Genomic DNA, 18,710 nt, shown 5'->3' with positions numbered 1-18,710 from the left:
TTAATTGGTTCCCCCGATGGAAGGAAGGAGGGGTTAGAGTTTTGTCCTCATGTGAAGGGTTCCCGAACGTCCCCTTAATGGGAACAAGGGGTTGCATCAATTATAATCCTGTACTTGCCATAAGACAACTTGGCTACCCTCTGAGAGGAGCACTATTGGGAGAGAGTATTGTGCCTTTCATCACATGAGGCTTCGGTGACCCCAAAAGGACAAGGAGCTTAGAGGAAGCAGCAATGGGATCATTGGCGGCTATCACAAGTGGCTGAAGGCTAGGACGCAAGAGATAACTTGGCTCCCAAAGCTAGGGGTTTCAAATGAGGAAGAGGCTAAGGTCCCTGAGGAGAGCAAAGAGGTGCAAGCCTTAAAAGTGGAATTGGAAAGAACACAAATAGTCAAGGAAAAGTTCAAGACGACAACCATCAGAGTCAGAAAGGAATGTGATGAGCTGAGGGATGTCAACACGGCTACAGCCGCAACATTGGAACCAGAAACAAGTTTCGAGGGGCTTTATGGGGCAGCAACATCGAACTCAAGCTCCAAAGGTCTGAAAGGGACCAGTAGAGAGTCGAATGTATGATATTAGAAGACAAGTTAAAGGCCTATCAAAGGTCAAAGAGAAGCTTGTCCAAACAGTTGAGTAGGATAGAAGAGAACATGTGGGCTATCATCGAGCAGTATAAAGAGAAGTTAAATCTAGTTGCAACCCATGAGCAAAGGCTAGAGGACGAGTATGCAAAAGTATCTGTCCTGTAAGCGGAAAGGGAAGCAAGGGAGAGGGTGATAGATTCATTACACAGAGAAGCTATGATATGGATGGATAGGTTTGCTTTAACTTTGAATGGGAGTTAAGAGCTTCCAAGGTTGTTAGCCAAAGACAAGGCTATGGCGGACATGTACTCAGCTCCCAAGGAAGTTCATGGGCTCCTCGATTATTGTCAGCATATGATCGATTTGATGGCCCACATAATTAGGAACTGCTAAGACGTTTGCATTTTCGCTTTAATTTTGACAAGATGAAAAATTTTGTTCCTTAATGAAAATGAGTTTGGTTCAACCCTATATACTTGCTAAAAATTATGTGCAAGTCCAATACTTCAACAACTTATCTTTAGCATGCATTCATGTTTAGTTTTTTTGTCACATTACTCACTGCATTTTGTTCGACCACAGTAAACACCATAACTAAACACGCTTTAAGGCACCCCTATCAAACTCGTTCCAAAACTAGAATCATGGCTGAGATAGAAGAGGTGCAAGAGCAAATGAAGGCCGATATGGATGCCTTGAAGGATCAAATGGCCTCCATGATGGAGGCCATGTTAAGCATGAAGCGAATGATGGAAAGCAATGCGACCGCAGTTGCTGCCACCAGTGCCGCTGTCGAGGCGGATCCTACCCATCCATCCACCATAAACCAAGCAAACCAGTCGATCCCGGACATGGTGGATCAAGGAGAAGTGCTAGGCAGCACAGACGGTCCACACGTGGGGCATAATAGGAATACTTACCTCTATGACTTACCCCCCAACTACACACCACCCAATGCGGTGCCTATGCCCAACAAGAACGCTAACCGCGTTGTTCCCGTTCTCTTTGAGGGCCAGCAACCTCAGCCTATGGGGGAAAATCGTGAAGACCCTCGAGATCATGCTCAGGTTGACTTTGAACCATACACTATGTTCGCCACTAAGGGACCGGCGTGTAGTGGTATGTCTCAGCCCAACACCGTGGGGGCTCCTCAACACCGCCCATTGTAACCTCTACACTTCTCTGTGGGGAGATTGCCTCTGCTAGTGGAAGGAAGGGAGAAATGGGACCTCATCGAGGAGAGGCTAAGGGCCATCGAAGGGTTTGGTGATTACCCGTTCACTAACATGGTAGAGTTGTGTTTGGTGCCTGACGTTGTCATTTCCCCGAAGTTCAAGGTACCTGATTTCAATTAGTACAAGGAGACTACTTGCCCCAAGAATCACCTAAAATGTATTGTCGAAAGATGAGGGTGTACTCCAGAGATGAGAAGTTGTTAATGCATTTCTTCCAAGAGAGTTTGGCCAAAGCGGCGGTCACCTGGTAAGCCAATTTGGAGGCTTCTCGGATCCACTCATGGAAGGACTTGATTACTGCCTTCATTAGGCAGTACCAGTACAATACCAACACGGCTCCTAAAAGAACCCAATTGCAGAATATGAGCAAGAGGGAGCATGAGTCCTTTAAGGAGTATGCCCAAAGGTGGAGGGACCTGGCAGCACAAGTGATGCCCCCCATGATGGAAAAAGAAATGATCACTATGATAGTAGACACACTGCCAGTGTTCTACTACAAAAAATGGTGGGGTACATGCCCTATAGTTTCACGGATTTGGTATTTGCGGGCGAGAGGATTGAGGTAGGCTTGAGGAGGGGGAAGTTCGACTATGCCACCTCCACAAGCACAAATAATAGGAGATTTGGGGCAAGTGGGGCCAAGAAGAAGGAGGGAGCCACACATATGGTAACTTCAGCTCTGACGTGGCCTAAAACCCAACAAACTCCTCACAACACCTACTAGTACGCCCCACACCAACCAAGCTTTTCGGCCAATGTCGGAAACCCTCTCAAATCGACATTCGTCCAACAAAAGTCGCCCGCTCAACCACAAAGGAATCCCCCTCAAAACTCCTTTGTCGCACCATCTTGTTATGTCGACAACTCCAATCCTAGCACAAGCACCAATTCAAGAAGGAATTTTTCGACAAAGAAGCCTATAGAATTCACCCCAATCCCGATGTCTTATGCTCACTTGCTGCTATCCTTGATCACACACCAAATGGCAATGGTGAGCCCTAGGAAGATCTACCAATCTTCTTTCCCTCGATGGTACAACCCCTATGCAACTTACGCTTATCATGGGGGTGTCTCGGGGCATTCAATAGAACAATGTGTGGCCCTCAAACATAAGGTCAAGAGTTTGATCGATGCGGGGTGGCTGACATTCCAAGATGACAGCCCAAACGTAAGGACGAATCCTCTTCCCAGTCATGGGGAATCGGCAGTTAATGTGGTGGAGGAGTGTGGACCTCAGAGGCCGAAGCAGATGGAAGATGTGGTAACCTCTAGGAGGTTTATATTAGAAGCACTGCACGAGGCGGGCATTATTTGCCTTGACGGGGGCAAGGGAAATGCTTGCTTAATACACCTGGGGGCAGCACACGATGTAGAGGCATGCCCTGTGGTAGAGGATTTGCTACAAGGGATGATGGACCAAGGCCTGTTTGAAGTTTGTGGCACAAGGAAGGGGGAGCAAGATGTGTGCATGCAATCGGCTGATAAAAGCCCGAGTAAGCCCAGGCCATTGGTGATCCACTTTACCAAAGATGCTGCCACGCAAATGCCCCGAGGCTTCCAGCCTATCCCGGTTAAGAAGTCAGTCCTTTTCCCCTACAAGAGTGACAAGGCAGTCACTTGGAGGTACGGCCCTCAGAGGCCCAACGGAAGGAAGGATGAGTCCGTCTTAGATGATCTATCCTCTGCCAAGGTCACAAACATCTCTAGCACAAGCGGCATAACTCTTAGTGGGCGGATCTTCGTGGCACCCGAGCCGCCGATGCGGTCCAAGGACCCGAAGGGAAAAGCGAAGGCAGGCGTGGAAGAGAGCGGCAAGGCGAGCCTGATTCTGGATGAAGAGGTCCTAGCCAGAAGGTTTGCTAAGGAAGAAGAGGACTTCAGCATAAAAGGAATATCCGCTGAAGAAGCAACCGAGTTCCTGCGCATCATCCAGCAGAGCGAGTTCAAGGTAATTGAACAACTCAATAAAACCCCTGCTGGGATCTCCCTGTTAGGACTACTCATGAGCTTTAAGCCTCGTCAGGCGCTTTTGGTTAAGATCTTGAATGAAGCCCACATGGCCCAAGACATATCTGTGAAGGGTTTTGGGGGCATCATCAACAATATTACCGCCAACAATTACCTCACATTCGCCGACGAGGAGATACCCGTTGAGGGCCAGGGACACAATAGGACCTTACATGTATCCGTCAAGTGTTTGGACCACATCGTGGCCAAGGTGCTTATTAACAATGGCTCGTCACTCAATGTCATGCCCAAGGCTACTTTGGACAAATTTCCTTTTGATACGTCACACCTAAGGCCAAGCTCCATGGTGGTGCGGGCTTTTGAAGGCAGCTGCCGGGATGTAAGGGTGGAGATTGATCTCTTAATTCAGATTGGACCCCACGTCTGCCAAATCACTTTCCAAGTGACGGATATCAACCCAGCCTATAGCTGCCTATTAGGCTGAACTTGGATTCACTCAGTTGGGGTAGTCCCTTCAACGCTCCACCAAAAGTTGAAATTTATGGTGGAGGGCCAATTGATCATAGTCTCGGGGGAAGAAGACATTCTTGTGAGTTGTCCTTCTTCTACACCCTATGTGGAGGCCGCAAAGGAGTCTTTGGAAACGTCCTTTCAAGCATTGAAGGTAGTGAGCAATGTTTATGTGGAATCTCCCCCGATACAACCACGCCCATCTGGGGCCACATTAATGGTAGTCAGGGTAATGTTGGGACATGGATACGAGCTCGGAATGGGTTTGGGGTGGAACGACGATGGTGTGGCAAGCTTGGTAGAGTTCACAGGGAACCGCGGAAGGTTCAGACTGGGATATGAGCCTACACGCATCGACGTGAGGAGGAGTGCCCTAGAAAGGAGGGGAAGAAGCATGGGCCGACCCCAAGGGCTGCAAGTGAAGAGGGTTCCCTTGTGTCACATCAACAAAAGCTTTGTCAATGCAGGTTGGATGTGCAAAGGGCGGGTCGCCATGATACATGAAGAGACCCCTCAAGAGCAACCAAATTGGGTGCGACCGTGCCCTCCTGAGTTCGAATTAGGGAATTGTCAAATAACCCGGAATTTCCGTGGCAAGCACAATGTAATTCGTTGGTCCTAACCCTATTGTTGGGCCCAGGCTTTAGGGTTCTCTCCCTTCTTCATTTGTTCTTACACTTTCATCCATTCTCATTCTTCTGTGTGTTTATTTTTGTTGCGATTAAATGGTATAGATCTGACAATGAGTCCTGTGAAGGTAATGATACCGAGGACCCAAACGTCAATTTTGAGCAACTGGTAAACCAAGCTGAAGATGGGGAAGATGAGGATTGGGGGCTCCCCCTAGAGCTAAAAAGAATGGTCGAACAAGAAGACAGGGAGGTGAAGCCACACCAAGAAGAAATAGAGGTTGTGAACTTGGGTGATGGCGAGGAAAGAAAGGAGGTGAAGGTTGGCACAGGCATGTTGATCGAGGCCGTACCCTAATCAAATAAACATTAAAATGTAGTAACTAGGAAGTGATCCTAGGTCGTTTCCCAACGAGCAATAATCAACCAAATGTTCATAAAAAATAGTAGGAAATAGTAACAAATTGAGGAGGGGGGTTGTTTGCTTTTGTAGATTAAATAGCGAGTAAAATTGAATTAGAAAAATATCAGAATTAAAATACGTTGCTTCCCCTTGATTCACAAGCAAGTCTTTTATCCTAGGTTGCGAGAATTTATCCTTTATCAATTTAACCACTTAATCCAACCCTAAATTAAATTACTAAGCGAAATTCAACATAAGGCATTCATTATGTGATTAAGCATTACATACACCAATTACTCAATAACAATCATTAAGCATAAACGTAAATTAAGCGCAGAGACAATTAATCAAGCACTAAGCATGCATGAATTAATAGCAACGAATTCAGAGTAATTAGTGAAGAGGAAAAAAACTGAACAGAATTTAACAATAATAATAGAACCTCAAAGAGAATTGTGCTTGATTCTCAAGAGAAAACAACGCTGGGGACTTAGCCTTCCATTAATCAATAGATAACGAACTTATAAATTGAAGAACAAAATTTTATTGCTATTGGAATTGCAAAACGAAAAAATGTCTCAAAGAAAAACCTAAAACTTAAAAAAATGAAAATAGGGGAGAGAGAGGAGAGCCTAAACTAGAACCTTGGTGCTGTTATATAGTTTTTCAGTCCCAAAGCTTACAAATCTGTTTTATATCCAAGCCCATAAATAAAATAAAATCAAATCTAGATAAGATAAGATCTAGATGAAATAATATCTAGATGAGATCAAATCTAAATAATATCTAGATAAGATAAGATAAGATCTAATTTTGTAGAATAAAATAGTCTGCCCTCTTCAAATCCAAGCCCAAGCCCAATTCTGGACTCAAGCCCAATGCTTCATTAATTCCTGAAATTAGATTAAAAACATCAAATTAGCTGAATGGGCCCAAATAATGAAACTGCCTAATTAATTTGACAATTAAGACTAATCAGTACTTAAAATGGTGCAAAAAGGGTTAAGAAATAGGAGAAAATAATGGCAAATCACATGTCCACCAACATCCGAGATGAATTGGTAGCTCTGCTACGAGACTACCAAGACATTTTCGCTTGGTCATACCAAGACATGCTAGGCTTAAGTCCGACATCGTATAGCATCAATTACCTCTGAATCCCGAGTATTCCCCAGTCAAGCAAAAGCTGTGAAGGATGAAGCCTGAAATGTCTTTAAAGATTTAAAAAAAAAAAGGTGAAAAAGCAATTTGACATCAGCTTCTTGGTTGTGGCTCGATACTCGGAGTGGGTTGCCAACATTGTGCCAATCCCTAAGAAAGATGGGAATGTGCGAATATGCATGGACTATCGGGATCTAAACCGTGCTAGTCCAAAGGACAACTTTCCTTTATCACACATCGATGTCCTTGTAGATAACACAACCAATTTTGCTTTTTTTTCTTTCATGGACAGGTTCTCAAGCTACAACCAAATAAAGATGGCATTGGAGGACATGGAAAATATGACATTCGTCACCCTGTGGGGAATGTTCTACTACAAAGTGATGTCCTTTGGGCTTAAGAATGTCGGGGCAACCTACCCACGGGCTATGGTAGCATTATTCCACGACATGATGCACAAAGAAATTGAGGTCTACGTGCATGATATGATTGCCAAATCGAGGACTGAGAAGGAACACCTTGTCAACTTACGAAAGTTGGTCGAGAGGTTGCGTAAGTACTGATTGAGGTTGAATCCTTCCAAATGCATTTTCGGGGTCAAGTCGAGAAAATTGCTCAGTTTTATCGTAAGCCAGAAAGGGATAAAGGTGGACCCGGACAAAGTAAAGGTCATCCTTGAAATGATCGAGCCACGCACTGAGAAGCAAGTCCAAGGTTTCTTGGGACGCCTGAATTACATAGTGAGGTTCATATCGCAGCTCACCACCACTTGTGAGCCTCTTTTCAAGCTGTTGCGTAAAAACCAGTCTGTCCGATGGGACGACAACTGCCAAGTGGCGTTTCGAAGGATTAAGTGATGCCTCGTGAACCCTCCTGTACTTGTACCACCAGTGCCTCGAAAACCCCTTATTCTATATATGAATGTGTTGGATAAGTCGATGGGGTGTACACTGGGGCAGCATGACGAGTCCAGAAAGAGGGAACGAGTCGTCTATTACTTAAGCAAGAAGTTCACAGCATGTGAAATGAACTACTCTTTGCTTGAAAGGACATGTTATGCCTTGGTGTGGGCAGCCCACCGTCTAAGGAAGTACATGCTGAGCTACACCACTTGGTTGGTGTTCAAAATGGACCCAGTCAAGTACATTTTTGACAAACCCGCTCTCACAGGACGAATCACTCGGTGGCAGGTTCTGCTGTTAGAATTCAACATTGTTTATGTCACTCAAAAGGTGATAGAGGGAAGCACATTGGCAGATTACCTGGCTCAGCAACCCATCAACGACTACCAGCCCATGCATCCAGAGTTCCCGGATGAGGACATCATGGCCTTGTTCGAGGAGGAGGTGGAGGATGAAGATAGGGACAAATGGATTGTGTAGTTCGATAGCGCGTCCAACACACTAGGCCATGGAGTTGGGGCGGTTTTGGTTACCCCAATGATCAATGCATACCCTTCATGGCTAGGTTGGGCTTTGACTGCACGAATAACATGGCTGAGTACGAGGTGTGCGCCCTTGGGATCCAAGCAGCAATTGATTTCAAGGTCAAAATGCTTAAAGTATATGGAGACTCAGCCTTGGTAATCCACTATTTGAAAGGAGAATGGGAGACTAGGGATCATAAGTTGATACCCTACCAGGCCTACATCAAGAAACTGACCGAGTTCTTCGATGAAATATCCTTCCACCACATTCCTAGAGAGGAGAATCAAATGGTCGATGCGCTTGCCACTCTAGCATCCATGTTTCAGCTAATCCCGCATGGGGACTTGCCATACATCGAATTCAGATGTCGCAGCAAGCCTGCACATTCCTGCTTAATAGAAGAAGAGCAAGATGGCAAACCTTGGTACTTCGACATCAAGCGATATATCAAAGACAAAGAATACCCATGAGAGGCCTCCGACAACGACAAGAGAACGTTACAGAGATTGGCAGCCGGCTTTTTCCTAAGTGGAAATATCCTGTACAAGAGGAACCATGATATGGTTTTGCTCCGATGTGTGGATGCCAGGGAGGTTAAGCAAATGCTAGTGGAAGTGCATGAGGGATCCTTTGGAACACATGCCAACGGGCATGCCATGGTCCAGAAGATCCTGAGGGCAGGGTATTATTGGCTCACTATGGAAAACGATTGTTGTATCCATGTGAGGAAGTGCCACAAGTGCCAAGCATTCGCCAACAATGTCAGTGCTCTGCCCACACCTTTGAACGTCTTCGCGGCACCCTAGTCGTTCTCTATGTGGGGTATAGACGTGATTGGAGCTATTGAGCCCAAAGCTTCGAATGGACATCGCTCCATTTTGGTCGCCATTGACTACTTCACCAAATGGGTTGAAGCGGCGTCATACGCCAGTGTGACTAGGAGTGTGGTGGTTAGGTTCATAAAGAGAGAGATAATCTACCGGTATGGTGTGCCTAGAAAGATTATCACCAACAATGCCACCAATCTGAACAATAAAATGATGAAGGAAATGTGTTAGGATTTCAAGATCCAACACCACAATTTTACGCCTTACCGGCCCAAGATGAATGGGGCAGTTGAGGCTGCTAATAAGAATATCAAGAAGATAGTTCAAAAAATGATCGTGTCATACAAGGATTGGCACGAAATGCTCCTTTTTGCGTTGCATGGTTATCGAACCTCGGTGCACACATCGACTGGGACAACCCCGTTTTCTTTGGTATACGGGATAGAGGTTGTGCTTCCATTTGAAGTAGAGGTACCTTCATTGAGGATTCAAGTCGAGTCAAGGTTAGAGGATTCGGAATGGGTACAAACTCGCTTTGATCAGTTGAATCTTATAGAAGGTAAGAGATTGGCCGCCATGAGCCATGGATGATTGTATCAAAGCCGAGTGAAGAATGCTTTTGACAAGTCCGTGCAAGTTCAGTGAGGGGGATCTCGTCTTGAAGAAAGTATCCCAAGCTCAAAGGGACCATAGAGGGAAGTGGGTGTGGAAGCAATGTCTTCCAAGGTTATTTTGATGATGCCAAAGAATCAAGAGTTAAGCAAATTCCAAAGATTCAAGAATCAAGATTCAAGAATCAAGATTCAAGATTCAAGATTCAAGAATCAAGTTTCGAGAATCAAGATTCAAGAATAATCAAGATCAAGATTCAAGAATCAAGAGAAGACTCAATCAAGATAAGTACTAAAAAGTTTTTCAAAAACATTGAGTAGCACAAGAAGTTTTCGCAAAATCATTACCAAAGAGTTTTACTCTCTGGTAATCGATTACCAGAAGGTAGTAATCGATTACCAGTGTTTTAAAACATTAAGATTTCAAATTTCAAGAGTTACAACTTGTGTTTAAACATTTTCAAATCATTTTAAACTTGTATAATCAATTACACAATACTTGTAATTGATTACCAAAGCTTCTAAATGTTTTAATTTTCAAAATTTAAAATGAAGAGTCACATCTATTGATGTGTAATCGATTACACCTTAATGGTAATCGATTACCAGTGACTGATTTCGAAAAATAATTTTCCAAAAGTCACAATTCTTCAAGTGACTTTTTTCTGAAGATTTTTTCAAAAGTCACAACTTTTTAAGTGACTAATTTTAAAGAAATTGCCAAGAGTCACAAGCTTTGACTCGAGTCATCAAGAGATTATAAATATATGACCATGGCATGAATTTCATGAATCATCTATCTTTCAATTCTTCTTTCAACATCCTTAAATCAATCCTTCAACATCTTTCAACTCTTTCTATAGAATTTTCTGATTCATTTCTCCTCATCTTTCTAAAAGTTTTTGTTCAATACTTTTTCTTTCAAGAAAAGTTCTTTGATAAAAAACTTGTGTTATTCATCTTTTTCATTCTCTTCTCCCTTTGCCAAAAGAACAGAAGGACTAACCGCTTTAATTCTTTTGTGTCTCTCTTCTCCCTTACAAAATATTCAAAGGACTAACCGCTTGAGAATTCTTTGTCCCAACACATTAGAGGGTAGATCCTTTGTGGTACAAGTAGAGGGTACATCTACTTGGGGATTGTTATACTGAGAACAAGATAGGATACATCTCTTGTGGATCAGTTCATGTGGAGGGTACATCCACTTGGTTTTTTCAAAGAGAACAAGGGAGGGTACATCCCTTGTGGATCTTTGGCTTGTAAAGGATTTTACAAGGTTAAAAGAAATCTCAAGAACCGCAGGTTGTTTGGGGACTGGATGTAGGCACGATTTGTGGCCGAACCAGTATAATTCTTGTGTTTGTCTTCTTCTTTCCTACACTTTTTTAATTTCTGTTGTGTACTTTTAATTATCGCTTTTACTCTTGGTTAAGTTTCTATTTCTGTTCTTTACTTTCTTAACTTTGTGGTAAAAGCCTAATTGAATCTAGTTACATTAAGAAGGATAAGTTTTTAATTAGTCAAGGCTCATTAATAATTAATTCAACCCCCCCCCCCCTTCTTAATTATTCTGAGGCCACTTGATCCAACAATCGACTCCAAATTACGAGGGACCCTTCGTTGTGAAAAAGACATTTTCGAGAGGAGCTTTGTTGCTTGCCAGCATGGACGATGAAGAGTTGCCTTCGCCAGTGAATTTCGATATCGTCAAATGATATTATGCGTAGTACCTGGGGCAGCTGGAAGGCTCAATACATGTTTGTTCTCCAAGGACTCATTGGAATTTTCAAAGTCTTAAAATCCTTTGTAAACCATGATCGCAGCATTAATAAATATTGGATTAATTATTTGCATCTTAACTTCCTGAGTTGTGTCTTTTACTTCTTAAGAACATACTCTTCTAATCTTACCCACTGAATTCGAAGCCATTTGGCTCAATTAACGGGGTGCCGTAAGCGTTTAAGTAAAATTGAACACGATAACACTTGTTTAATTGTTGCGTTTAAACATCTAAATCATAAGCATGCATGCATTTGCATCCTGTCGACCTGCGAATTGGAGGATGAATAGAGAGTCATTTTGAGTGATGGTCAATACCACACCAAAATTGAGGCAAGGGTGAGTGAAAGGTAATATAGGTATTTTGTGATGATGTTTTACGTTTTGCTGCAAGGTGCCATTTCATTTGTTCAAAGCTTAGGGGAAGGTATAAGTAGGTGCTAGGCCCATGATCAATCAAGCTTCATCCCGCGTTCGGCTCAAGACGTTAAAGAAGCACTTCTAGTAGGCAACCTAGTATCTCTAATTCTGTTCTTTAAGATTCATGCTTTTATTTATCTGATTTCTTGAATTTTATTTGAATATGCCTAGTTTATTTGCGACCATAGGAGTTAATGAAATAATAAACATGGCAAGGAATTATTTAAATTGTTGCAAAGGAGTTTTTTTTTAAAAAAAGGACGGTTAGCTCGCCTGGGGGAGCATGTCTGATCCAGAAACATAAAAAGGGGAGGGTGAAGCCATTCTTCACCCCAATTTCTTCCCCAAAGCTTCCAAGAACGTAAGTGCTCACGGACTCATGAACCCAACAACCCTAAGTCACCCTTTTCGCGTTCTTGCTTCCATTTTTTTGCACTCTTGTTCGCCCCCTACAAGTAAGTGCCACTTTTCTTTGATTTTTTGGCTTTCCATTGTAGTATTTTAGTGTTTTGGTTGCTTTTTTTTGCAAATTCTGGGAGGCAATGTATGTGTGAATCCATGCGTTGTTTGCTTGAATTGGGGGGCTTTAGGGGATGGCTATAGGCTTATCTTGGGTTCTGGTATGAATGGGCATGTCACATTACCCTCGTTCCTCATTTTTTTTCATGTTTGAACATGCGCCCAGCAAGTGTTCGGTGAAATGCCTCAATGGCCTTTGCGTGTGGTGTTGTGAAATTTGGCTTGTGGAATGAGTTTTTGTATATATGGCTGCCATTTTGAGTGTGTGAATAGTTTAAAGAAGCTAGAATAAAGCGCCAAAAACATGACCTAGGCCTAGGAGTCTAAGTTTTGTGCTGAATGCAAAAAAATGCATGAATTACATGAATATGAAGGCATGTTTGTGTTGATTTTTTTACCAGCATTTGAACTTGCTGCACCATGGAGGACACCTTGCATTTAGGTAGCATGAAAATGCCTTTAAAAAATGTGTATATATGTGGATAGATAGCATAAAAATGCCTTTCAAAAATATGTATATATATGGATAGGTAGCATAAAAATGCCTTTCAAAAAATATGTATATATGTGCATAGGTAGCATGGAAATGCTTTTCAAAAGAATGTGTGTATATACATGTAGATATATATCATAAAATAGCACATGCCCCAATGTGATTGTTTTCTAATTGCATGTCGACACTTGCGTTTGGTGGAAATAAATATGCACCCTTTAAGTTTGTTTGGCCTTTGTTGTGATGATTGGTATTTCTTGTAAACTAACTTTACAAATGTGTCCTCGTAGGAAATGGCTCTGAAGAAGCTTCCAGCCAAAAGGTCGAGAAAAGATGCCGCTGGAAAGGGTTCCAGTACGGCCCCACAGGTAGATGTGGAGTTTGATTGACACCGGTTCCGGAGTGAGGAACACCAGCGACGATTTGAGGCCATTAAAGGTTGGTCGTTCCTTAAGGAGAGGCAAGTCCAGCTGAAGGACAGAGAGTATACTGAGTTCCAGGAGGAAATTGCTAGGAGGCAATGGACTCAGCTTGTATCACCCATGGATAAGTACGATCCAGAGATAATCATGGAGTTCTATGCAAACGAATGGCCTACAGAGGAGGGAGTCAGAGACCAACGCTCCTGGGTGAGGGGCCAATGGATCCCCTTCGATGAGGATGCCATTAATCAGTTTTTGGGGCATCCGTTGGTCTTAGAGGAGGGTCAGCATTGTGAGTTTAGCTAGAGGAGGAGTCAGGCCTCGGGGTTTGACGAGGAGGCCATCAGCCAATTGTTGTGCGTTCCAGGGCAGGACTTTGCTTGGAGCATGGCGGGGAGACGGGTACGGATCATGTGCACCAGCATGACCACCCTTACGCAGATATGGATGACGTTGCTGCTCAAAAACATTTTCCCCAGTAGCCATAATTCAGACCTCCCCCTGCAGAAGTGTCAGTTAGTCTACACCATCCTGACTCAGGTGAGTATCTATGTAGCCCAGCTGATCTCAGACGCTATATATTAGTTTGCAGGGATCACACCGCCTAGACACCCAGTGGACCCAGGGAAGTCCAACAGGACACTGGAGTTCCCTACTTTGATCACAGGCCTTTGCCAATTCTATGGAGTGTCGGTCACTCCCACCAAGCTTATCCGGCCCCCCATCAGTAGGGCTTTCATAGAGAAATATTGCATGCCCAGGCAGGTGCAAGGTTAGGCGCCGCAGCAGCCAGAGGAGGACCAGCAGCAGCCAGCCACAGGTGCACTATTGCCCCCTCTAGAGGAGACACCGTCCCTGGGGTCCATCTCCGCTCACCTGCAGAGGCTATAGCTCCAGATGTACAGGTACATGCATCATGTGACTAGCCAGTAGGCGGCTAACCACAGGGGTCAAGTGCAGCTAAATGAGACATTCTACCGGTACACTATGCACCAGCAGAGCCAGGACACCAGTCCTTTCCCGTGGCCTACCGCTGAGCAGTTCAAGGCCACAGTTGCCTGGCCTGGAGATGCGCTCGATTTTGAGACAAGGGTAGGACCCGCAGAGGTCCCTGGGGATGACGATGGAGCTCAGGAGGATGACGATATGGCTGATGTGCTAGATTTCTTCACTTGATGAAGAAGCGTTGCATGGCTGAGATCGCCCAGAAAAAATTGTGATTTTTTCTTTATTTTGTTACTGCTTTTAGTCTTTATTTGTTATCTCATTTCGATAGAGCTGGACTGTTTGTTATTGCTTTCAGTTTTTATCTGTTATCTCATTTCGATAGGATTGGACTGTTTGTTGCTGCTTTTAGTTTTTATTTGTTGTCTCATTTCGATAGAATTGGACTCTATGTTACCACTTTCAGCTTTTGTTATCTCATTGTGATGAACATTACCGCTTCTAGTGTATTGTCTTACTAGTGCATTACGATGATTTGTTTGAATCGAGAAAACTAAAAAATATATAGGGTCTAGTGTATGGGTTTCTTTTCGCTCACACGCTTTTTGTTCCATTGATAAAATTTAATCTCGACTAACAATTTTGCCTAAGTTACAAACTTCTTCTATAAAGACTAAAAAAAATAATTAAAGAAGAAAACTAAAAAGCCAGCACGCTTTTGAAAAAGAATGAGCACCAGTTTTCTTTGGAAAATTCACGAATCAAAACACAAAAAGGTTTTTGAAAAAAATGTGTGTGCACCTAAAGGGTGAACGCAATGAAAGATTTTCCCGAAAAGCCTAAATGAACTCAGATGTGTGCGTGACTTGATAGAAGAGCAATTTTCAGAACTCTGGTTTTACTGAATGGGGGAAGCAAACCCTAAGCCCTAGTGTTTACATGGCCACAAAAGCATTACGTGTGAGCGTCCACATGGATGTGTGCAATGATTGGTTTTTCATGAATTTCCAATTGTCATAATATGTGCTTCATGGAAATGATTGGGGCATTCCCTGGTTCCTGAGCCATTTGCCAAACAGATATCTGACATGAGTCATGTCCCACCATTTGTAGGCCTTTTGAGCCAAGTGTCGATTTTTGGCCATAGCCTTGACTTAGGACGGAAATTTCCATCCTTACCCTAGGAAGAGAGGACTAGAAAATTTTCCAAGAGAAACTTCTCTTACCTTGGGTTAGAGATGTGCAAAACAAAAAAAAAGAAAGAAAGAAAAGAAGAAAAGAAAAAGAAAAAAAAATCAATCAATCAAGATTGAAGAAAGGAAAATAGAAAAGAAGAAGAGAGGTTCTTTGAACCAGACAATATCTGAACAATGTGCAGAATTATCGAAAGAGAAGAATATAAAAGGAAAGCAATGATAACTTGGTTGGACCCTGGGGGTGTAAAGCAATCACCTGTTTCAGTTACAAACCGAAACTTTGTGTCCTCTCCTGTTCTGCACCAAACCAAAGGAAAAAGGAAATCGAAAAGGGAAAGGCCAGAATATCCAAAGCCAAATTCCCTACCAAAATCCCACTTCATAAAGCCCTATTGATCCATGATGATTGTGCATATTATGATTTGATGGGAAATGACTTGCAAAGTCAATCTATGACATGTCTGTGGTCTGGAATTAGGATGAAACACTTGCTTGTGTGAGATATATACACCTTGAGTAGTTTTCCCCTATTTGGTTGGTCCCAATGTTTCTTCTAATGCTCTTTTAGAAACGAAATGCTAATATCTTAAATCTCATTTTGGTTATGAGAAATTCTATCTGCATGTTTTCATTCCCCAATAGTCACATTGTTTTTCTTCAAAAATATATGTTGTTCTGACCGGTTTGGAGGTTTGTTTCTTTACTAAGCATGTTCGCGTTTTAGTGAAAGGTTTTCAAAGACTACCATAGTCTATTGTTTCGCAGAGACAATCATAGTTATCTGCTCCTTTACTTTTCAAAGACTATCAGAGTTTATTGTCCTGCAGAGACAATCAAGGTCATCTTCCTTTTTTCGAAGACTTCAATGTCTTTCGACCAAGACTATCACAGTCTTCTTTGCCTCAGAGACTATCAAGTCCGTTGGCTTGCGGAGACAATCATGGTCATCTGCTTTCTTTACATTTTCAAGACTATCAAAGTCTGTCGTCATGCGGAGACAATCATGGTCATCTGTTTTCTTTACTTTTCCAAGACTATCAAAGTATGTTGTCTTGCAGAGACTATCAATGTCTTCCGCCCTTTGCTCTTTCAAAGACCATCAGAGTTTTTTGTTTCAAAGACTATCAGAGTCTTCTGTTGAGATTTCAATGTCTCCCTTACTTTGCAAGACTTCAAGGTCTTTTGTTGATATACCTGATGTCTCTTATAATCCTTCTTTTGACAAGTTACACTGCTTGGGCTCTCGCTAGTGGCCGGTCGGATGGTGAGATCACTCGAATGAAATTAGTGTCTTTCTCTTCCCTTTTACTTCCAATAAAAGATAAGTAAAGAGGGGCAACAGTCATACCCTAATTTCGTCCGGGGACGATCATTTTCAAACATTGGGACTCTTGTCAGCCGAATTGAGCTGCTTAACACCAATTGTCGCGCAATCCATAAGGTTTTTCGACGTTTCGGAAGGAAATGTGCAAAATACTCAAAAGGAGGACAAAAGGGTCACTTTTGGGGCATTTTTCAGCCCCTAGGCCCACTAGGAAGCTTAGGGCTAAAGTAACCAGCTCGCCTGGGCGAGATGAGCTCGCCTGGGCAAGCAAGGTTACTTCTGGAGGAAGCAAGCAGCTCGCCTGGGCGAGCTGCTGTGCAACCTCCACGCCTCATTTCCTATAAACAGGGTGAGGGGGCAGAGCTTAGGGGTTTAGCACTTGATATTGAGAGGTTTAGAGCGAAATTGGTGAGAAGAAGGAGAAAGAAGAAGAAGAAAAAATGCTTCCATAATGCTTCCCTGATCGATTTCGTATTCGTTCTTCATCATTCTTTGTCCGTTCTTCATTGTTCTTCGTTCATCGACTGGTTAGTTTTTATTTTTTGAAGTTTTGAATTCATTCTATGCACCCTTAGGGGTCCACTCTTGCTTTTCGCATCTTTATCTCCATTCTTCTACCATCAGTGATCTCATTTCCTTGTGTAAAGCGAGTTTTAACCGATTAATTATGTCGTAATCTCATTTATATCATTGAAAAGCGAGTTTCCCCCGATTAATTGTGTTGTAACCTCGGTTAATCATTGAAAAATAAAGTTTCAACCGGTCATTTACTTTGCAAGTCCTTTTTAATGAGTTTGAAAATAACCAAGTGAAACCAAAGCTAAAATCAACACAATCAAGCTTTTATCCACAAAAATCACTCGAATCCGTTCAAGGTCCAATGCCTTAACGGTCTCTTTTACTTTTATCGTTTAAAACGAACCATTCAAAAGTCTAAAATCAACCCTACGCGTAACTTTCTTGCTTTCAAAGAACTACGTAGGTCTGAATCCCTCATCGCAATTGAGGATACGTAGGAGCAAGAGTCACGCTCTTTGTCGACCCCAAAAAGTAAAAAACATAAAAAGGGGAAAATAAACAAAAAATGAAGTCATGATTTTGCACATTTGATTAAAGGTTACTGTCCCTTGAGGCGAACGGGTGCGGTGTTAATACCTTCCCTGCACGTAAACTACTGCCGAACCTTTTATACTTCAAATTCGTAGATCCCTGTTCGATTTTTCTAATGTTTTTTCTCAAATAAACGTTGGTGACGACTCCGAGCGTTTTCTTTCCTAGGAAGTCACACCCGTGGGTCTCGCGTCGTCTTCCCGCTGAAGGGTAGATTGCGACACCTTGCAAGTATATAAGTTAATTTTAGTTTATATAACTAGCTAAATTTATTTATTTTTTTATTTTCTTCTTCAATGTTTGTAGAGAAATTTATCCAAAACAAAATCTTAGTAGTAGGCTTCAAGCTTCGATAAGGCAGTCGATTGAGGGAATGACTACGACAGAAAAATTTCAGACCTTTTTCTTTTCCATTAGAAGGACAATATCATTCTTTGGATGAAGCATGCGTTTGATATATTTACTTTTTTACTCGTGTTTACTTATTTTTGTTTACTTATTAATTATGATGCATAGAAAACTCTATTTTTGTCCCTCCTTCTGGTTTTGTCGGAAGTGTGCCGTGAATTTCTGCTGCTGATAGAATAAAAATATTTTTAGATGGACTTGGATAAACGACAACAGTTGTTGAGTCTTCTACCGCTACAAACTCGTTACCCTCGTATTGTTTAACGTTCATTGCTACTGTTTAGTTCATAATAGTCGTGCTTTTTTACACTCTCTTGTTATCTAGTTGTCAAAGGACCTTGTTCATTGGAGATCATGTTGTCTGTTTTTCTTCTTTACCATCATCATATATATATGTGTGATATATAGTAGTATGAAGCAGGTAGAGAATTCAATGTAATGCATCTTTATTCCCTTAGATATGAAGTTTCATGCTTATTATGTCAAATTGACGGGTAAATTAAAAGAGATGGGTATATCTTATTTATTTTCCATTTTTTATAATATCCTCCTTTAATTATAGTTGTGTCTACCTTAATTAATCTTGATGAGATAGCATGGTACGTACCTGTCAGAAAATCTTTGTCGTAGAGATAGCATAATTCAAAGCTTTGATTTCCTATATTTCCTCAAAAGTTTACTACCTTTGTCCCTTTTATAAAAAAAAAAATTTTAAGTATTTTAAGCTAAAATTTG

The 18,710-nt window shown here is 42.2% G+C and overlaps 1 protein-coding gene across 1 annotated transcript; it reads left to right on the top strand.

The window, feature by feature from the left end:
• The first annotated feature begins 2,811 nt into the window (after positions 1–2,811).
• LOC114383788 lies at positions 2,812–4,275 on the top strand. Its single transcript, XM_028343527.1, has one exon. The coding sequence runs from the start codon at positions 2,812–2,814 to the stop codon at positions 4,273–4,275; it is 1,464 nt and encodes a 487-aa protein (XP_028199328.1).
• Positions 4,276–18,710: the final 14,435 nt, after the last annotated feature.

The sequence above is a fragment of the Glycine soja genome, chromosome 14 (genome assembly GCF_004193775.1).
Source record: "Glycine soja cultivar W05 chromosome 14, ASM419377v2, whole genome shotgun sequence".
NCBI classification, from domain to species: Eukaryota; Viridiplantae; Streptophyta; class Magnoliopsida; order Fabales; family Fabaceae; genus Glycine; species Glycine soja.
This window is presented reverse-complemented; position numbering and strand designations above follow the sequence as displayed.

Excerpts from the sequence above, each read along its gene's own strand:
- LOC114383788 (XM_028343527.1), top strand. The coding sequence starts at position 2,812 with ATGGTGAGCCCTAGGAAGATCTACCAATCTTCTTTCCCTCGATGGTAC.